Below are 21,833 nucleotides of genomic sequence, written 5' to 3' on the forward strand. Positions count from 1 at the left end.
ACATTGAAGTTCAACAAAAAAATAATGTATTAAAGGAAACATGAATAGAATCAAAAATGAAGAAACAGAAATGTGAATGTAAAAAAATGAAAAGAAGCATGTCCGTTCAAAATTAAAAAAAAAAAGAATATTGAAATCCAAAGTAATGTTGTACAAAGTCAATGTCCACAAAACAAAATCCAATGGGAAATAAAAATAAAAGCCATTGATCCATGGAGAATGTTAAAAAAGAAAGTATGTACAAGTCTACAACTATGTACAATGCAAGAAGCCAGGGTCCATCATCCCAACAAAATAAAGGAAACCTATCTAACTACACTAACTAATAAAAAAAATATATACAAAAATGTGGCCAATGTCCAAAAGGTCCAAATGAAACAAAAACAAAAATGAAACCTAACACTACCTACATAACTATGTACAAGGGCAGCGGGCTAGTTCCACGGCTCACTTCTGGATGTGCCAGGCCAGGGCATCATCGAACTCCTCCTCAATGTCCCGGAGGCGGTCCTCCTCCATGGCCCCGAGGGTTCACAGGGCGTCGACGTGTCCACCTCCAAACCCCTGCGGATTGCCTCGAGGCACTCAGCCCGCCTCAGGGCCCTCTGCATGGAGTTCTCCGCCCTGACCATTGAGAGCCGTGCCTCTTCCGCCCGCTGCCGCTCCGCATCTATGGTGTGGCCCAACCGCTGCCACAAGGAAGACACTTTTTGTCCTGGGTCCTCCTGCCATCCGGCCGATGCCTGCCCCTCCGATGTCGAAGGCCCCGAGCCTTCATGGCTCCCACCATGGTGCTGCTGCTGCTGTGCCTCTGCCCCTGCACTGCCTCCTGCTGCCTGCACATCCTCCGCCGGCTGGGGTGCAGTCGTTGACGTGGCCACCCCTGCTGGACGTCCGACTCCCGACTGTGGCAGGGATGCCTCCTCCACCAGCCTGGCCGCACCGTCAGAGGCAGCTCCACAGGGCACCCAGGTGACTGATGGGTGGGAAGATGGCACAGAGTACGACTGGCGCGTAGGGGGTCCAGCTGAGGAGGGGGTCGTGGCAAGCCCCATCAGACGGAGGAATCCGGCCTGGGTGACCTGTCCCAGCAGGCTGACGTGGGCAACGAGCCATTCGAGATGACGTGCAGTCTCTTCATGAAAAGACTGCAGGTCACCTCGCATGGCCCGTTGACGCAACGCCACACCAGCCAGGACAGGCTCAACCCGGGCCTGGATAGCCACGTCCGCAGGCAGAGGAAGGCCAGTTGACGTCAGCTCATCCCCTGCCTGAAAACTGGTCTGGACATAGGCATCCCTGCTGGTGCAAGATGATGCAGGGACAGGATCAGGGACAGGATTGCACACAGGCACCTCCGCGGCGGCCTGTGCTGCCTCCTGTCCCTGGTCCTGCACTGCACCACTAGCACCAGTGGGATCCCCACCCCCAGACCCCGTCTCTGGTGCTTGCACGGCCTCCTCCTCCACCAAACCCCCCACCAACCTGGATGACTCTGTGCCATCTTCCCCCGTTGGGCCCTGTGGGGTCCCAGCTGCCCTTCTGCTGCCGAGGAGTCCAACTGCAACCTCCGCCTCTTGGACCTCCCCCCGGCAGCTGCGGCCTGGGACGCGGCACCGGACTCCTCACTCCCCGACGAGATGACAACATGGGAGGGGAGCCGGGCCTTGCGTCTCCGGCTGGCGGTGGGATCCCCGCTGCTGTGCTCCACAGCACCTTCTCCGCCCTCTTCATCAGTTGACGCTGCAGACAGGGAGAAACAAAACACACGCATCAGGGCAATGTACAATGGACACATACACACATGACAGTTGTACATGAGTGGCATTGGCAAACCTCAGACATGTCATCACGATCCCCAACACACATGTCATTACAACTCGCACACACGAGCCATACCACAGCCATATCGCAACTGCCAACACCATCCATACACATACAACAGCATGAGCAGCCAAAGGTGAGCCAGACATCACATGCAACACAGGAAGTGCACCACACATGTACACACACCACCACACTTGCATGCATGTGTACACCTCTGGCAAGTGTCGCAGTGTTCAGACGGGCATCCATGTCACATCTGCCCATCAGGCTTCCACATACCGCTGTCACATGCATCCATGTTGCATCACTGTTGCACCCTTGTCAAATACACACACATGCACATGTACACAGCGCTGATACATGCAGCTGAAAACAACATACATGCGTGACATCACGGACATGTCTACTCACATACACATTCATACAAACTTGTGTGCCCACACAACTGCATTTGGCATGCAAGCCCACACACACAGGCACCATCCATGTCTCACACATTACAGCCCTCGCATGTGTCAGCCCCACGGCCCTGTACACCCGCACCCATACTCGACCCCACACAAACAGATGTGCAACCTGCACACTACTGAACAATCACCACACGCACTGCTCACAATCAGGATGCATGTACACTCACCGCTCGACTCCAGACGGGTCTGCCTCTCAAGGACCTGGACGTGGAGCGCTGGGGATATGTGTTCCAGGACCCTCATCTGTTCCTCCGACAAGTGGCCCCGGCATCCCTTGGCATCCGCTGCCTTCAAGAGGCGCCGGGCCTTGTTCAGGGTCCTGGACCTGAAGTCCTCCCAGCGCTTCTTGACATGTTGGAAGTCGCGGACTGCCACCCCCTCCGCGTTGATGGCAGTCACGATGTCAGTCCAGATCCGAGTCCGTCCTTCCTTGTCGGCACGGGAACTTCCGAAGAGGGCATCATACTGCCCCAGGACTTGCTCCACCAGGACACCAACTTCGGTGGCACTGAAGCTGGTGCCCCTCTGCCTCTCTGGTCGGGGGTTGTCAGTGGTCACAGATGGAGTTTGCCCCGACATGACAACCCCAGAGGCAGGAGTGGGTGGGCAACTGGGTCCTGGGGCTGGGCTGTGGAGCGATGGAATCCCAGTCGGGAGTCTTTGGTTCCAGCAGGGGTGGTCACACCAACAGCACCCCTGGCTGATGTGCAGGCAGCAAATGGCAGGGCACGTGGGCAGCAGGCAGTCAGGCAGCAGCAGATGGCAGGTGGGAGCGTGCTCGGGGCTCTGGGGGGCAGTAGTTCGGCCTTCTGGGCAGGAGCGTGGTCTTCCGTGTGCTTACGCGTGGCCAGCTTGATACGGAGTGATTTGGCATGTGAAAATTCTGCACGTCAGCGTGTAATTCGAGGAAAGGCCCTTAGCGCGTAGGCGCGTCTGCACGCATACGCATCTTCATTGGACCAAAGGCCCTCAGCGCGTGAGCGCGTCTGTGACGTGACGTGCGAGGGAGTATCCCTCATTGCACGTGATGACAGAACACACGTGGATTTCAACCAATCGCGTGTGAAAGTTCACGGCACCCCGGAACACACGTACCCAGGCCAATCGCGTGTAGAATTTCTCGCGCACCCCTGAAATCCACATACCCAGGCCAATCGCGTGTAGAATTTCTCGCGCACCCCTGAAATCCACGTACCCAGCCCAATCGCGTGTAGATTTTCTCGCGCACCCCTGAAATCCACGTACCCAGGCCAATCGCGTGTAGAATTTCTCGCGCACCCCTGAAATCCACGTACCCAGCCCAATCGCGTGTAGAATTTCTCGCGCACCCCTGAAATCCACGTACCCAGCCCAATCGCGTGTAGATTTTCTCACGCACCCCTGAAATCCACGTACCCAGCCCAATCGCGTGTAGATTTTCTCGCGCACCCCTGAAATCCACGTACCCAGGCCAATCGCGTGTAGAATTTCTCGCGCACCCCTGAAACCTACGTACCCAGCCCAATCGCATGTAGAATTTCTCGCGCACCCCTGAAATCCACGTACCCAGCCCAATCGCGTGTAGATTTTCTCGCGCACCCCTGAAATCCACGTACCCAGGCCAATCGCGTGTAGAATTTCTCGCGCACCCCTGAAATCCACGTACCCAGCCCAATCGCGTGTAGATTTTCTCGCGCACCCCTGAAATCCACGTACCCAGCCCAATCGCGTGTAGATTTTCTCGCGCACCCCTGTAATACACGTACCCAGGCCAATCGCATGTAGATTTTCTCGCGCACCCCTGAAATCCACGTACCCAGCCCAATCGCGTGTAGATTTTCTCGCGCACCCCTGTAATACACGTACCCACGTACCCAGGCCTATCGCGTGTGGGGACACCCGCACACCCCTGAAATACACGCTCCCCGCTCTGCGTTTGCTGCTGCCCTTTGCGCTGGATTGGGGATTTTGATGGCTTTTCCCTGCGCAAGGGGCGTTCTTGGGGGCGTAACTGATGCTGCTGCAGGGCCGCTGCGCCACTCTGCGCCACGGCTGGTTGTGGATGTTCGAATCCATGAATACGCTGTGCGCCTGAATGTGTTTCGGCGCACGCGGCTGGCGCAGACTACCGCACACCCACACTGTGCGCCAGCCGCGTGCGCCACTTGTGCGCTGAATTCTATGAATTACCCCCCAAGTATTCAATTAATTAGTGAAATTAACATGTATCGCATTTTTCCTTTGTAGCAAACAACAATATTTGTTCATCTTTTTGGTGGAATATGAAAATGAATCTGAGAATGGACATCCCGGGCGTAGCTGGGTATTTAAGCTAGTTAACACATATATCTTTATCATCTGTCTCCTTTTCTGTTTTCATCTATTAGTTTTGTCTAATTTCTTTTGGACCAGAGATCCCCAGAAGACAGCAGAACTACAACAGGAGTTCATGAATCTTCAGGATGAAAATGCCTGTCAAATCAAGCAAGACTCCAGAGGCAGGGGTTGTTGCTCTACAATCATTCTAGATCCAAAGACCTTCATGGTTTACAGGCTGCTGTTGGATCTAAAGGAGGTGGGCCAACAAGACTCCAACATCTTATTTAAAATGGAATCCCTCCAACACAGGTATCTGAGGTTTGCAATTTCAGACCAGTATTTCTGGTTTAGTCTCCACCACTTATGCCTAGGATCTCCACTTTTCACCAAAATCACAGTGTCCTTGTTCCCGAGCCTGTAAGAGTATAGTGTAGTCATCTATTCTTATATGGATGACATACTGTTTTAGGGACCCTCCCAAGCAAGAATAGAAGTTGTATAGTGGGTTCACAGTCACTTAATAGCTCATGCATTGCTCATAAACATCAAGCAACCAAGCCAATGCAGGATATTCAATTCATCCGATCACACGTCAAGAACAATTGCAGGTGAATCCTTCTCCCAGGGAGCAGGCACGTTATCTGGAAAGCTTCTCAACTTATCATATCAGTTTCTGTATTTGTCAACCCCTAGGCATGTCTTCAACCGCACCCTCTCCTGGCTTATTTCCATGGTCACTGGGCTTCAAGTTCAATGGACTTCAGGAGGCCAGATAAGGTAATATGTCAGATAAGATCTTCACTTCAGTGGTCACTGAGCACAGTAAAGCACTTAAAGGGGTTCCCTCTTAACCCCCTCTTCCATCAGTAATAATGGCAGATGTGAGTACCAAGAGATGGGGCATTCTTTGCAAGCACATCTATGCAGAGGGATCCCACAAATCCATCAGGGCTTCCAACTGATGGTTATTGGAGGCCTTCAGACTTGCCATCTTGTTTTTCTCCCTTTGGATCACAACAGGACAGTTCAAGTCCAGACTGACAATACCACTGCACAGTACCAAACCTACATAAATCAACAGTGGTGCTTGGAATCCTGCACTTTAGCACAGATTTCCCTCTCTAGGAACTCATGAATGGACAAGATATTTTCAATGCTGAAGGATTGCCACATCAGGGGAATCGAGAACAACCTTGCACATTCCCTCAGCAGATGTTTCCAGTGTTGCAGAAAACATTAATCAGTCCTGCATTATTCCTGGAAGATCATAAGCTCTCTTGAGCATGTTCGCCTCAGCATCCAACACCAGGATTCATCTCTTCTGTTCAAGACTACTGGAGGGAAGAGCTTGGGGGACAGGTTCACTATCCACTTCAAGGCCAGATATGTAACTCCCTGCATTGCCTGCCATCCCATTGATCCCCAGTGTCCCATGACATATCAGGTACTGCGAGACACATGTACGAATGATGTAACCCCACTGAATCACAACATCTTGGTTCCCCTTACAATTAAAGCTGGTGGCTGCCCCTTCCCTTCTTCTACTCAAGTCCTTGCCCCCGGATCTGCTCATGGGGAACTCAGAACTTATGAGCAACCTGTGTTGGGCAGCCTGGACATTGAAAGAGAAGCCCTCTTCAGACAGGCACTCTTTCGTTCAATGTCTGTTGGTGTGCAGGGTTTCTGGAGACTATCCATGCTGTGTCCCTACCCCTGACACAGATGGGCATATGTGTCTTCGTGTAACGAGAACAACTTCCTGAATCTTGATTGTGGTCTACCAGGCATTGCACATTTTCTCCATGAAGGTTTTGACTTGAGTCTATTCTAATGCACACCTTAGTGTACATAGTATGCAGCTATCAAGGCTTACAGATGTCCTTGGGTTGAGTCAAATCTGAGCAACTACACCATTTCAAGGTTACTCCAGAGCTTCTCCATCTTCTGCCCCAGGATCAAGTCTCTGACACCTCCCTTAGATTATGCCCTGGTGTTCACTAGTGAGGGTGGGTGCAAGCAGCTGTCATATTGGTCAGAACGTGGGCTTATACCATGAAGTGCAGTCTACGTTACAAGCAACCTGATTGGCTGTGGCACCCGTTATGTGTACTAACGGGTATAACATTCATTTTGATGCTTGTCATATTAATTTCAACATGTGTTACATTCATTCCTATGGGTGACATGTTAATTTCAATGCAGGTTATGGTCATGTTAATGCATGTCATATTAATTTCAGTGCATTACATTAATTTTCATCCATTATATTAATTTAATGTCTTTTTATGTTAAATCCCTGTTATATCCATTCACATGCATGTCAAATTCATTCCAATGCATAGTATTCTAATTTCAGTCCATGCTAGATAATTTGCACTGGATTTCAGTAATTTCAATGCATGCTATAATTATTTGAATGCGTGTCATATTCAATTAAATACATGTTAAATTAGTTCCAATTCATTCAATGTATGATATTTTAATGCACTTTACATGCATTCCAATACATGTCATATTTTTTTTATTATAAAATGTATTAAGAAAATTGTGTTTCAGTTTACAATGAAACATGTTACACTCTATTTCATTAAACATTATTTGTAATAACAACAATTTATAAAGAATTTTTAGAGAATACAAATTCATTAAAACGGACAGCATAAAACAATACAGAGTAATTTTACCTAGCCTTGGTCCCAGAACCTTTGCCAATCATTCTTCCCCTGTTGTACATACAGTTTCAATTTCAAAAATATTATTTCTAACAGCTTACTCAAAGCTAAAATCAGAGCTTGATTTGAAGTGGTCATTAACCTGTTTCACAAAAATAATGTCAGAACTTGATCTGTCGAGTGAACAAATGGGCCCAATAATTTGATCATTTCATCCCCAAATGCAGTACAGCCCAACACTAAATGAAGCAGAGATTCAATTTCCATTTTACCACAGGCTCTACAACCACACATAACCCTTGGTAATTCCAGTTTGGGTCCAATTACTTCCAACGTTGGTAGTACATTTAGTCGAAATTTAAAGTATAAATCCCTAAACGTTTGTGATGGAAATTTGTGTATGTAAATTCTTGGGATTGACTTAGGGATATAAAGTAATTGTTTGTCCCTATGCAGCTTCAGTCTTTCTAGGTCCGTCACATCTGTGCTCTTATCCCACTGCCAGATCATGTTCTTGTTAACCTACTCAGAGTCATTTGATTTCATCGTTGTCAGCTCTTCAAACACTGTACAACGTTGATAAAATTTCCTCAAAAAGGGATTCGAGCTCAATCGATTTTTTAGACAGTCATATAAATACGAGCTCAAACCTGGTTGCTCTGCCAATTTTAATGTATACAACAGTGACAGGCTACCCTTATTTAAATCCATGTCATATTTATTTAAAAGCATTTTATATTAATTCCAGTTTATTCCACAGAAATTTCAGTGCATGTTATAATCATTTCAACCCAGCTTATATTCATGCATTTATATTTGTTTTAATGCATGTCAATCATTTCAATACATGTTTTATTAATTTAAAAACGTCTTATTTTCATCTTATGTCATGTCAAATTCAGCTCAGTGCGGATTACATTTATTTCAATGGGCATCATATTAATTTCAAAGTAGGTCAAATTCATTTCAGTGCATGTTCTATTAATTTAAATGTCCATTATAGTCCTCTATACGCATTTGTAACTAATTTCAATACATGTTCTATTTATTTAAAGATGTGACAATATTAGTAAAGGTGTAATTTTTACGTGACAGGCTTCCCACGACATGGGAGCCATGTTTTCTGGCGCTCTACACCACTTTGGCTCAATGTAACAAACGCATGAAGTTTTGGAGAAGACAAAAGAAGTGACACAGTGGGAACACGCGCCATGGCCATGCCCATAAACGTGGATGAGACATTAAAGAAAACATAGAAGGCCATTGAGAGGAAGTGACAGTGAAAATCGAGGGAGCAGAGTCTGCGGCATGCAGGGCAGGAAGGCGTTAACCAGGGTGTGCGAGACAGTTATGAGAATGAAGGACTGTCAGGTGTGAGCCAGGGTGCGGATACAGAGAGAGGTGGAGTTGGGTTAATGTGTTTGCTCTGTCTTTGTCTTTAAAAGGAGGAAGAGGCCTGTCAGGAGGGGGAGGTCGTGCCACGAGGGACTGAGGAAACTGCAGGTCACGGCACGGAAGAGGCGTTTGTCTGTGCTTATTAGCTGTCCTGGGAAAAAGGTACCAGAGGGCAGATATGAACGGACGCAGTGCAGTGCGAGCCAGGTAACGAAGTATAACTTGCGAATAATGGCTGGAAGAGGCAACAGCGGAAGACCAGGGTTTACCACGTGGAACGCTGCCAACTAGGGGGCAGGTGAGCTTGCCGATTGCCAGGGACGTTGGGGAGACAGGGGGCAAGTGCCACACAGAACGCTGCCACTGAGGAAGCAGGTAAGCCTGCCGAAGAGAAAGGGGGTTGTGGGTGGAGAAAAGGGGTGAACTCTTAAGCGGAACAGCACCACCGTGGGATTTGTTCATAACTGGGACAGTCTGTGCCAGAACTTTCCAAGAAGTGGCAAGTACCGGGCAGGGGGTGAGGTAACCACTGCTCGGCTAACAGAATGCCATTAAGAAATAAAATAAAGAACGCCATTGAACTTTCCTTTAGTCTCAGCGTACTTTGTGTAACGAAACCCAAGTAGTGACAAGTGGTGGCAGCGGTGGGATAGTGGAGAGAACGCCATAGAGGTTCTGCTAAAGCACTAACGGAAGGGCAACAGCATCTTCAGCACACACTACAGGTACATAGTCAGCAGGCCCAGGCCAACAGGCAAACATTTCAACAGGCCTTGCAGGTACAGCAAGCACAACTAGCGGAAGCAGTGACCGCCAGAAGGCAGGCCCAGGTTTTTTAATGCATATGAGAGGCCAGGCTGCAAGAACGATGGAGTCACTATGTGACCCCCTTGATGAGGGGGGAAATGCAGAGCACCTACCAGGTGGCCAATCCCAGTGGAGATACACCCTACACCAATATGAAGACGGTCGTCCTGGAGAGGCTAGGGCATGACGAAGAAACCTACTGGGTAATGTTCTGGGATACAAAGTTGTTACCACAGGAGATGCCACAACAGCTATACTATAGAGTAAAGGATTTAGCAGACAAACGGCTCCAGCCAGCCACTACCACAACCTGGTCGAGAAAATCCTCCTAGAACAGTTTGTGGAAGCCTTGCCCACTCCGGTACAAAGGTGGGTGAAACAACATCACTGTCCGAGCCTGACAGAGGTCGTCAATATAGCCTCAGCATACCAGAAGACCAGTCAGGGAGCAGTGCTGATGGATGTTTCAACTAATAGAATGGTGGGAGGGCCCTCCAACCCTCCTCACCAACTGGGTCTGGGAAGAGGAATGACCATGATACCCCAGAAAGCAGAGACTGAAAGGGGAATACCGGGCCGGACGAATGTGTTACCTGCACAGAGCCTACAATGTTACAAATGCAGAGAATGGGGGTATATTGCCCGGTATTGCCAAAAAAGGAGTAAAATTGAGCCCATGGATATATGATGTACAACGGGCTGGGGCCTACCAAGGAGAACAAGGCCCAAACCCCAGACCGCAGTACCCCTATGTCTGTGAGGCGAAAGTGGAAGGAATCCCCACAATAGCCCTGCTGGACTCCGGAAGCCTGCAAACAGCAGTCAGCACCCAACTGGTAGGTGGTGGGAACAAACAGGAAGAACAAATACCAATACGTTGTGTGCATGAAGATGTGAAAGTGCATCTGACCCAGGATATTAGGGTGAAGTTGGCTGGAGAGAACTTGAAGGTCAAGGCGACAGTGCCACCTGTGCTCCCTGAACCTCTAGTGGTAGGGTTGGATGTGGCACTAATGCCTAAACTCATACAGAGAATCAAAGAAAATTGGTTGGCTAGTGCTCTCTTCCACAGAGAAGAAATGAGGCCTCCAGCCGATTGCAACCTGAAGAGTCAGGCACAGAAACAGGCACTACAGAAAAAGTGGCAGGAACAAGTTGTGATGCACGTCACAGTCAATTGGAAGATAGATGAGCAAGGGGACAGTTACCGGTTGGCAAAGGATCTGGACCCCACTTTAAGAAATGCCAGAGTTGCAGCGTGTGAAGGGAAAAGAGACCAAGGGCCGCACTTTGCACACAAAAACGGTTATACCCCGAAAGCCCTGCTGCAGACAATGCCCCTAATCACTGTACCCTTTCAATGGATAGAAATGGACATTGTGGGGCCACTTGATCCCTCCAATATAGGGCATAAATATTTATTGGTAATTGTGGACTATGCTACCAGATACCAGGAAACATTTCCCCTGTGAAGCATTACAACGAAACACGTCTGCAACACCCTAATGCTGTTTATTGCTTGAGTGTGGATCCCCAAGGAGATCATCATGGGCCGGGTAACTAACTTCATGTCAGCCATACTAAAGCAGGTATGCCAAACCCTCCACATAGAGCATCTAAAAACCTCTGTCTACCATCCACAAACTGATGGTTTAGTAGAACGGTGTAATCAGACGATCAAACAAATGTTGAGGAAAACGATGAAGCCCACCGATAAGGACTGTGATAGAATGGTACAGAGGATCCTCATAACTCTTCAAAATATGCCACAGTCCTCCACGGGGGTTCGCCCCTTTGAGCTATTGTTTGGCCGGCAAGTGAGGTCCCTCTTGGATATCCTGAAGGAGTAATGGGAGGAACAGCCCCAGCATGAGGTGTCCTTGACAGAATATGCTGCCAAGTGATGGTAAGGGTTTCAAAGCTGCAAGTGGTCGCCAACACACATTTGCAACAAGCACAACGGTTACAGGAGACCCAGTATAACCGAGTACCCAGGATGCAAAGTTTTCAGGTGGGGGAAATGGTATTGGTGCTGATTCCATCCTGGAAGAACAAAATGTTGGTGGCTTAGAGGGGCCCGTATATGATAGAGCAAATACTGGGGCTGGTTACATACAAGGTCTGGCAAGAAGACTGGCGATTCCCGGTGTAAACCTATCACATCAACTTACTGAAGATATGGGTGGAGCAGGCCCTGACGGTCACCCCAATCAGTACGGAACCCTAAACCAATACAGAGATGCATTTTGGATGGGACCGACTTGGGTTAGGGGCATTGCAAATTAGTCCGGACTTGAGGAAACCAGAGAGATAACAACTTGACCAGCTCCTCCAAGAGTTCCAGAAGATGTTCTCATCCTTGCCCGGGAGGACTACGAGAGCATATCATGTGATAAATACCACCCCGGGGGAACCACCATTAGGGTACAGCCCTATAGAATTCCGGAAGCCAGGGTGCAAGCTGTGAACAAGGAGATACAGTTATTTCTGTTGGCAATGCGAGTCATAGAACTCTTGCATAGCCAATGGTGTTCCCCCATAGTTTTGGTGCCTAAACCAGATGGGATCATACAATTCTGTATGGATTTCCGTAAACTAAACAATGTCTCCAAGTTCGATGCCTAGGACTGACAACCTACTGGAAAGGCTTGGGAAAGCAGTGTACCTCACCACCATCGATTTATTGAAAGGGTATTGGAAGTTCCCGCTCCATCTAGAGGACAGAGAAAAGACAGCCATTGCTACACCCTCTGGTTTGTACCAGCTTACGGTGCTGCTTTTTGGCCTGCATGGGGCCCACACAACCTTTCAATGTCTCATGAACTCCCTCCTGAGGGGGCACAAAGAGTATGCAGGAGCTTACCTCAATGACATCATTATATATAGCACTTCCAAGAGCTCCCATCTGCAGCCTCTGCGGGCCGTGTTTAGGCTTTGGAAACTGCCGGTCTCAACATCAATCCCAAGAATACATCATCGCCTTCGCCCATACCAAGTATTTAGGATACTATGTTGGGCAGGACACCATTCGACCTCAACAGGACAAGTTGGAAGATATTGATCGGCTTCCGTTCCCTGCCAATGCCAGACATATCTGGGCTTTCCTGGGTTTCGTAGGCTACTATAGAAGATTCACACCGCACTTTTCAACATTGGCCGCCATTTTGACGGATCGCCTAGAGTTGACCCGGACCATCAAGGACAATGATAATCAACGATAGGCAGAACAGGCATTTAGAAACCTGAAGAAGGCCTTGGCCGAAAATGCCGTGTTGCATTGTCCGGATTATTTGGTGACTTTCTTCTTGCATATGGAAACTGTTGCCCCACGAGAGGGCCTATGCCACTATTAAGAAGGAGTGTCTGGCGGTTAAGTTGGCCATTGAGTCGCTGAGATATTACCTCCTGGGATGCAAATTTACCCTGGTAATGGATCATGCATCGTTGGTTTGGATGTCAATGAATAAGGACTCTAACCCCAGGATCCTGCGGTTGTTGCTGGCGCTAGAGCCTTCACCTTTACGACTGTCCACCGGCCGGGTAAACGGCTGACTCAAGCGGATTTCTTATCAAGAGCGCATACCCTGCCCGAACGGATAGTATGTGAGGAAGTGACCGTGAAAACTGAGGGAGCACAGTCTGCGCCACACAGGGCAGGAAGAGGTTAATCAGGGTGTGCGGGATAGTTAGGAGAATAAAGCACTGTTAGGTGTGAGTCAGGGTGTGGATGCAGAGAGAGGTGGAGTTGGGTTAATGAGTTTGCTCTGTCTGTCTTTAAAAGGAGGAAGAGGCCAGCCAACTCCATAGCCTCAATGACCCTTTGTGGTTGGTTTAGATGCCAAACCTCACTGGATATGAGGGATTGAACATAGACCCTACATCAATGGTGCCAGCCATTTCAGTGTATTTTCTCTTTAAAAAATCGTTCTTCCTTCAATAAACCTCTAATAAATGTGTATATAAGAATATGTTAGAGGGCCATAGTAGTAAACCGGGCATTTCCTTAACACCATATTTTGAAGCAAAGGTCAGACCCTCCACATGAAGGTTATATTCAAGTCTGTACTTAACAATGGCCCATGCCGAAGCATGGGCTACCACTCCCAGACCCTTGCCTGCTCCTTCATTTGAGGGAAGAGGGAGGGGGCAGGACACTGGGTAAGGTGATTTTACTGTTTGCATGTGTGTGAAAAGGTGTGCAGGGTCCTAAGGAGGTGCTGTGTGGGGAGAGGAGGTTTTAGAAGTGAGGTGTGTGCTAAGAGAGCAGTGTGCGAGGGTGTGATTGCCACTTACTGTTGGTGGTGGGTTTATGTGAGTTCATAACTGCCAAAAATAGTATTTCATTTTCTGGAAGGGAGTAGGGAGCAGGGGAGCGCTGAAAGATCTAATTGCCAAGGGTGGCATTTTATTTGCTTCCCAGAAATGTTGAGGAGCTCTACCCTTTAAAACGTATTTTATTTTCTGATCCAGACATTTTGATACGATTAACCAGCTACTACAGATTACATTTTATTTTGGGGCCTTTGATGAACTTTAATGCCCAAATAATTATTTATTTTCTGGCCCAGAAATGTTAATGAGTTCTAAGAGCCAGAGATGTTATTTTCTTTTCTTGCTTGAACATGATTATGATCTATAACTGATAAGGAACGTATTTTATTTTGAGGCACATACGTTTGATGAACTCTAACTGCACTAGATATTGTATTCTAGCAAAGAAATGTTGATCATCTCTAAGAGTAACAGATGTTATTTTATTTTCCTTTTCTGGGCCAGACACAACCACAGGTTCTAACTGCTATACATTCAGTCACACACATGCTGATGAGATAGAACTACTCCAGATGGTATTTTATATCCCAGTTTAGTGATGCCCTCTCAGGGCAACAGATATTGTTTTATTTTCTGGTCCAGCAATGTTGATGCGCTCCAAATGTTACAGGTGACATTTTATATTGTGGCAGAGAAATGTTTGACAGTCTGTAATGCCTATAAATAGTAAGCTATTTTATGGAACAGAAATCTTAATGACCACGAACTGCTAAAGACAGCATTTTATTTTCTGGCACATAAATATTGATGACTATTAAAGTGGCCCAATTTGTAACACGCACTCATCCTGGCATCCTGAGCTGCTACACATACGGACGGCACACTGAGCATCATATTATAAAAAGCACTGTAAATTATTTGAGGAACTGTCAGATATATCTTGGAGTCCCCTACTATATGGTGGCTGCACCATGGAATATCATTTGTCAATTGGTATGTTATTTCACATTCTGACATTTACACTTTTGATGTATTCTGGCACACAATTTTCTGATGGACACCAATTGTGATTTGCTGCTGCCGAAAAACAATGCTCCTAGGTATTCTGGAAGACCCTGAAGTATTGGAATGTCTCAGGGTCCTTCGGAGACACGGTAATGTTAGCGCAATTAAATTATTTGGTAATTTTGCTGTGAAATGCACCCGTAAGAAATATTTTAAAAAATGTCCAGGTGGAGGAGCCCAACTCCAACACCCACTGGATGCATCCGGCTTAACCGCGAAGCTTTCCCGCTAGCTAGCTACGTTTGTCAATGATTATTGGGACACACCACCTTTAAACCTTACCAGCTCCACTATTTGAGGGCAACTGGCTTGGAAAAGTATCTCCAGAGGTTTATCTGCCTCCCATGTTATGACTGTGATGAGCAAGGACACGCGTCTGTGTAATAAAGAGTACTAGCATGTACTTGATCATTATCACTCAGATGAAAATCAATTGGCTTTCCCTTTAATGGTTCCCAATCTGCGACATGGAACTTTGGCAAAAAAAGTCTTATAACGTTGCCAAGACTTCAAGCTCTCTTCCCCAGATATCGATAAAGCCAATACCAGCTCCGTAATCATATATTTGCTTGGTTTCGTTAAGTGTATGTCAGCTACATGTACCTGGAACTGTACTCTTGGTCTGGTGCGAAAGCATAACCTTTCTACCCACTGAACGATTTCACTCCTCCTCGCCTACTTCCTCCTTCATACTTTTTCCACATATCCTCCTCCACAATCCAAAAGGGTTTTCTCTGAATGTAGCAGGTCACTAAACTCCAAATAAATAGATCAATAAAAATCCACTTTCCACATAGCTTAACCCAAAGTCACTTCGCCGCTGAAGTCACAAGATCACATCTTCTACTATATACATGCCCAAAGTCTTAGAAAGACACTCCCAATAGTGTACGTGAAAATGTTGCCTCCCGTTCAATAACGTCCTTGCATTTACATTTATTTATTTATATAGCTCACAATGGACCCATAGGCATGATGGGGCGTAACAGAACAGAACAGAACAGAACAGAACAGAACAGAACACAAATACAACATTAAAACATAAAACAAAGCAAAGTAAGTACAACCTAAAAATCCAGGTGGCCCCAAAAAGATCTATATTATAAGAATAATAACAGTAGATCTAAAGTATGACATTGTAAGGTATCCCACTAACAAAGTACTTATTGTATTAGTTTACAGTTTGTAGCCCCTCTCGGGAAATAGTTGCAAATGCAGAGAATCTGCAGAAGCCTACTAACCCCGCAACCCACTATGACACAGTCAGTATTTGGAGAGGGGCAGCACACACTTAAGTCCATCTGGCGGATGACCTTCAGGTCGGACACTCTAACAACATCCGGTCCTGGACATGAGTGCAGCCAGGCTAGAACTTTATTGTGTAAGGCATCTCTAGTCTCGGTTCCAGCTGCTTTTCCAATGTTAGAGATGACAAAATGTTGTTGATCCATGATGAAGTCTGTACTGCACTATAGTAATAACTTTTATTCTAGTGTAGGTAGCTGATGCACTCATTGGGTCCAAACCAGGAGGCATGCACAACCTTCAATGGTCAGAATTCACTCCACTGTCTCCTAATCATTGAACAAGCACACCTGCAACTTACTTACATTGTCTGCAAATATGTTGCACACAAATGTCTTGATTCCTTCAAAGACACACGACTCCCCCATATGCCTTATCACTGCCTAAGGTTTGTATCTCTAGTCCTCCTGCTTCATTTCCACTGTGATGACGTTAGAACGGAAGCCCTCACTGCACTACATGATTCCCACTGGGATTTCCGGCCTCAAGACAGCTAATCCATCAGCAACAACAACAAAAACTCACCTTTTCGCTGAAGTGAATTAATGTAATTTGTCATTCCTCTGAATCTTTCCAAACTCACTGCAGTTGCTTCTTGGTGTTGGTTGGCACTGTACTGAAGGACTTCATTAAAATAATTACTCAATAGGACGACTTTTCTGTAAACCTATAATTAATACCTAAATACCATATTAATTGTGTGGAGTTACACAACTCAAAAATGATTCCTCAAAACATTTATGGGAACTTCCCAGAGCTTGAAATTTACTCAAACCTCTTCACTCAAGCCTACCCCCACATCCATGGTCTTTAGAATGCTGTCTTGACCAATAAACATGGTGAAACACATGGAAATCATAATCAGAGTCAGCTTAAAGTTGAAAATATGTTGTGAAGCTAAACGAAAAACATAGACATTGAACAGCCGAGCATTCACTTGCTGGGCACTTATGGATGGATGGAACAATTGCCTATATCTGAAGGTGAAAATATTTCAATTCTAATGATCTAAATGGCCAGACGTAATACAGAGCCCACCCAGTCTGCTCTGTAAAGTCAGCAATCTTCCCTTTATAATTGATTGCCAATTCACCTATGGTGCCCAGATCAGTACTGTCTCCTGCTGTGCACACTACTTCCGAAAAATAAAACTGGTGCTAGCCATAGTCCTTGTCAAGAATGATTACTTTTAATGACATGGATCATGCCCTTCTCAAAAGGAACACTGACTGTTTAGAACTGACACAATAAAGCAGCAGAAAATATCATAGGCCTTAAACCTGGACCCACATTACTGTGGTTTTAAATATTCTCCACCGGCCACCTTGCTACCCATTATGCCCTGTGATTAAACCTGATCGGTCCCAGAAAATATCCTTCTAATTCCTCTTTCAAAGAAATCTCAAATCGAAACTAGACCCTTGTTGACCCAGGACCTGCCTGGGGAATGGTCTGACTCAAGCTTGTAAACCAATGAAGACCCAGAGATATTCAGGATCCAGCTCACACAAGTCTTGGAACACACGCTGTCCTGACCAGGAAATCTCTCAGGATCTGAACTTTGAATCCTATGTAACTTTGTACAAGTGTCAGCCACCTATAGCCTAACAAAGTACTTACACTACATTTGCAAAATTACATTTCAGGAATGGGGACACTGATCTGCATGCAATATAAATGTCCATGTATCCAGCCTCCCCCCACGTAATGTTCTTTCATATTTAATGCAGCTTTTTAATTGTCTACTGTTCCTTTCCTAACTCTCCTCTTTCTTGCTCCATAAAGAAATGTTGCTTAGCATATTGGTGCTGTATAAATTACCAATATGATAAAACAATACAATATCGGTATTGAAAGAGCAATCTCTGTGTTTCCTTTTGTGCATGTAACAGCTCAGGGGTTTCCATATTACTCTTAAAATATTGTATTGACTTGAATGGCTTCACTCAATCATTTGACACAAGAAGAACAGAAACAATATAATAAACAATGGCTGAACATACTAACACTGAAGAAAGACTTCTATGTAACCAGCAGAGGAATATTGTCCATGGGCAGCTTAGTGGGTACGGTTTTAACCCCAGAACAGACCCAGAATTAATAGTAACTAAAAACATAGAGAAGAAACAAACATTTAAGAATAACCATATCAATATATACACATTTCTTTACTCAAAGGTGGAACATGTCAAATGCACAGATAAGGGACGCTAGATTTATAACAGGGTGAAGGAACAGAGTAAAGACATACAGGTTTGATGGAGCGATAAAAGTGCTAGTAAATCTGTTAGCAGCACATTTACTGCCCTGCCAAACTACAGGTTTGCCTGTGGGGGTTATTTGATTTACCTCCAGCCCAGAGCTGGAGGTAAATCAGTCCACAACCAGCATAAAAATGCCAGAATTACTGGCAATGGTAATGCTAGGGCCTGTAATTCAGGTAATTCCTCCCATGGAGTCTTCTGGGACTCCATTGAATGAGGAATTACCGGCATTCCCTGCATCTGTAATATCCCAGAAATACAGGGATATCAGACGGCGGGAATGCTAATTCCGTTTGGTGGCATCCCGCTGTTTTTACTGGCGGGATACGACTAAAACTGTAAGGATCACCGTAGTCAAGGGTTCTGGGGTTAGGAATAGGAGTGATAGCAGGAAACAATGGGCCGTAAGTCAGAAGATGCCTTCAACAGATGGGTAAGTCAACAACTTTAAATCCTCTCCCTACCTATGTTATGGCAGATCCAAATCCAGATGGCCCGGATCTTTTCTAACTCAGTGCGAGCTTCCTGAAGCAGAACCTTTACTAGATCTTCCACATTGCTCTTCGCCTCTACCTATGGAGGGGAAACAATGTGTCAGCTCCTATGATTTTCTCAGGTGAAACATACATTCAATGCTCGTTCATTTATCGCCTATTGCAAAACAAATGTTCTGAATAAAATCTGTAGACCTGCTCTTATGTTCACCAAAAATAGAAAGGGGAAACAGAAGCTGTTCATGCAGGATACAGGACCTCCATCTTTGCTCATCACTAGTGGGATACCCATTTTCTTTCAATATGCACAGACCAACTCTCCAGACTTAGGAGCGTTAATACAGTCATAAATTACTTCCTTAAGCAATTGCATAGATGACAGGTTTTTGGATCCTATGAAGACTAACCTGGACCTGCCTACATACATTTTGAAGGAATTTGTAGCATAGAGCAATAGAAATTAAAATTGAAGTTAAGTGCTTGATATTTGCGTTCAAACAGTTGTATTGCAATATTTCATGAGATAAAACATACTTGTAAGACATACCATCTGATGTCCTAGAGGCAATGAGCTCCAGACCACCCCTGCTTTCTCCCTCATATCTTCCCCCTCCCTCCATACATGTCTCACCTGAAAACTCTGATACAAAAATCCACCATGATCACTCTGCTCATCACTTTAATCACCTTTTCGTTTTTCTTCATTGGGCAAAGCAAGTTATGGCTACCCTACATTACCTTCTGACAGCCTTACGAATGGTATCCAATAAAAGGATATTTAATAATAATGTAAATAGTATGGCAAGTAAATAGTGGAATAGCCAAATCATAGAGACCCGGAAAATAGAGCAAAAATACACAATGCCAAAGCTTCATGGCCTTTTGGTCTGTTTAGTCACATAATACCAACCTGGCACTCTGTTAACCAGCCTGTAAGCATTATTATCTAGCATTTATTTAACCAGAGTGGTTCTGCTGCAGGTAATGGGTGATGCTGCATAACAAAAACTGTACTGTATTAGCACATGCCACAATCTTTTTTAATTCCAAAATATTACACAATTAATTTAGAACTTGAAATCAGTGAATGTAAAGGTTGTTAGAGCTTTATGGGAGCAATAGCTTTGCCCTGAATAAGGCATTGTAGTGTTGATCTTGAGGGTCTACCTGTTAGAAATCCGGTATTATTAATTCTGCCACAAAAACATACTTGATCATTTGGAGTCCGGATATGGCCGTTATAAACTTGATATCAAATTCCCATTTTTTGCTCAGCAGTGCACCCATTTCTTTAGAGCCTTCATTACAGTCTAAAGCAATTTGAATTGTTCACACTGAAACCACAGTCCTAAGTTGTGTCTTTTGGTCAGCACTGATAATCCTTTGTTCTAATAGTTTATCAAAGTTTCCCTGATAGGCCTAATTTCTGGGCTCATTAGAGATGTGAATACTATAAGTGCCATATACCCTGTTTCCCATTTGCAGGTAACCTCACACAGATGGCTGTAATAACTGCTCTGGTAGGTGGCAATCTTTTATCAATTTCAGGGATTTCTGCATTTTCCAACTCCAGAGTTGAGCCTAATGGCCATCCAGCTGTCAAATCTAGTGCATGGTGATGCAACCACCAAGAAGGAAGGCACAGCAACTGAAGCAGGTTTAATGGAAGAGAGCCAGAACAGGAAGGTTCCGACAGAACAGGTTGGCCCTGGGCAGCACCAGACAGAAATAGCAATGAGATCAGAACAGAAAGGTTAAGAGAAAGAGAAAAAGGCGAAGGAAGCCCTGGGGTATAACCCAGATGCTGTAAAAGGGAGCTGGAGACTAGCAGTTGGTAAAATAAACTCCTCGCTCCAGCTACTTACAACTACTGGAAGAAATGTAACAGAGCATCCGGAATGAGTGGCAACAAACAGGCGTAGGCCAGAAAAGAGAAAGAGGCTTGGCACTACATATTTCTGGGAATGGGACTGGGGAAAGCCTGCACCTAGTTAGGCTAAATGATTTCACTGCCATCCTAGAAAGAGGGGACATCGCACTTCTCAGGGGCGTGGCACTTTTACTTCATGGTTGCAAAGACCTTTCCATTTGCTAGTTTTGTTTACTTACTGTGTTGAGGCCTTTGGCCCGTTAACAACGCCTTCCGAGTCTCTCAAGATCACCACCAGCGACCATAGTGCAGAATCCTGTACAGACTGACCATTTTAACTGAACGGACCAATGAAAAATGAATAGGCAGCTTTTCACAAGAAACATTTTAGAAAATTCCACAGATAATGTCATTCTTTAATATTACTTTGGATGATTTCAAGTGATATGTTTTTAGAGTTGTGAATTACCTTGCAAGCTGTACTGTGTTAAAAACTCTCTTAATTTCAATAGATAACCATCATGACTACTTTATTACACTGCAAAATATACTGATGCCATTTACTTCAGCACAGATCACTAGTAATAGCATAGAATTTTACAGAATGCACATGTAAGGAGTTCAAAATATCAAATTTTATATCATAGAAGGGGAGCCCTGGCAGTTTTATGGGCAGGGAAGCAGAGGGGATCCTGCAGACGAAGAGGGTGTGCAGTGATTACCCTTTTTAAGGCTGCAATTTAAAAACATCTTTGTAGATTTTTGAATGAAGACACTGTAAATGTATTTCCAGTGTTATTGCTAGAAAATTAATATGTTTACATGCGTGTAAGGTGTTTTTTGGCAGGGAATTTTTACAGTATTTATAATATGTGTGTAGTGGCTTACAGGTACCACTGATAAGCCCATCCTCTTTTGTATTGGAAGCCGAAAGTCACTAATTTGCAGAGCACTGAGCTACAGCGCCCAGGCAGGGAATAAAGGTACCGTGCAGGAATATTGAAAACAATTAGATATTTTCTGGAAATAATTGCCGCAGGGGCTGTGCACTCTGGCCAGATGTGGTAGCAGACACTGGAAACAGCACAGTGAAT

General features: G+C 45.5%; 1 protein-coding gene across 1 annotated transcript in view; it reads right to left on the reverse strand.

Annotated features, from left to right (window-relative positions):
• LOC138493192 (kyphoscoliosis peptidase-like) overlaps positions 1-21,833 on the reverse strand; it is a 540,186-nt gene that overhangs the window by 345,527 nt on the left and 172,826 nt on the right. The window contains exon 3 of the mRNA XM_069620355.1: positions 18,840-18,948. Within this exon, the coding sequence (XP_069476456.1) occupies positions 18,840-18,948 (109 nt within the window). The remainder of the gene's footprint in view (positions 1-18,839; positions 18,949-21,833) is intronic.

The sequence above is a fragment of the Ambystoma mexicanum genome, chromosome 10 (assembly GCF_040938575.1).
Source record: "Ambystoma mexicanum isolate Mex_15411 chromosome 10, UKY_AmexF1_1, whole genome shotgun sequence".
In the NCBI taxonomy this organism is placed as follows: domain Eukaryota; kingdom Metazoa; phylum Chordata; class Amphibia; order Caudata; family Ambystomatidae; genus Ambystoma; species Ambystoma mexicanum.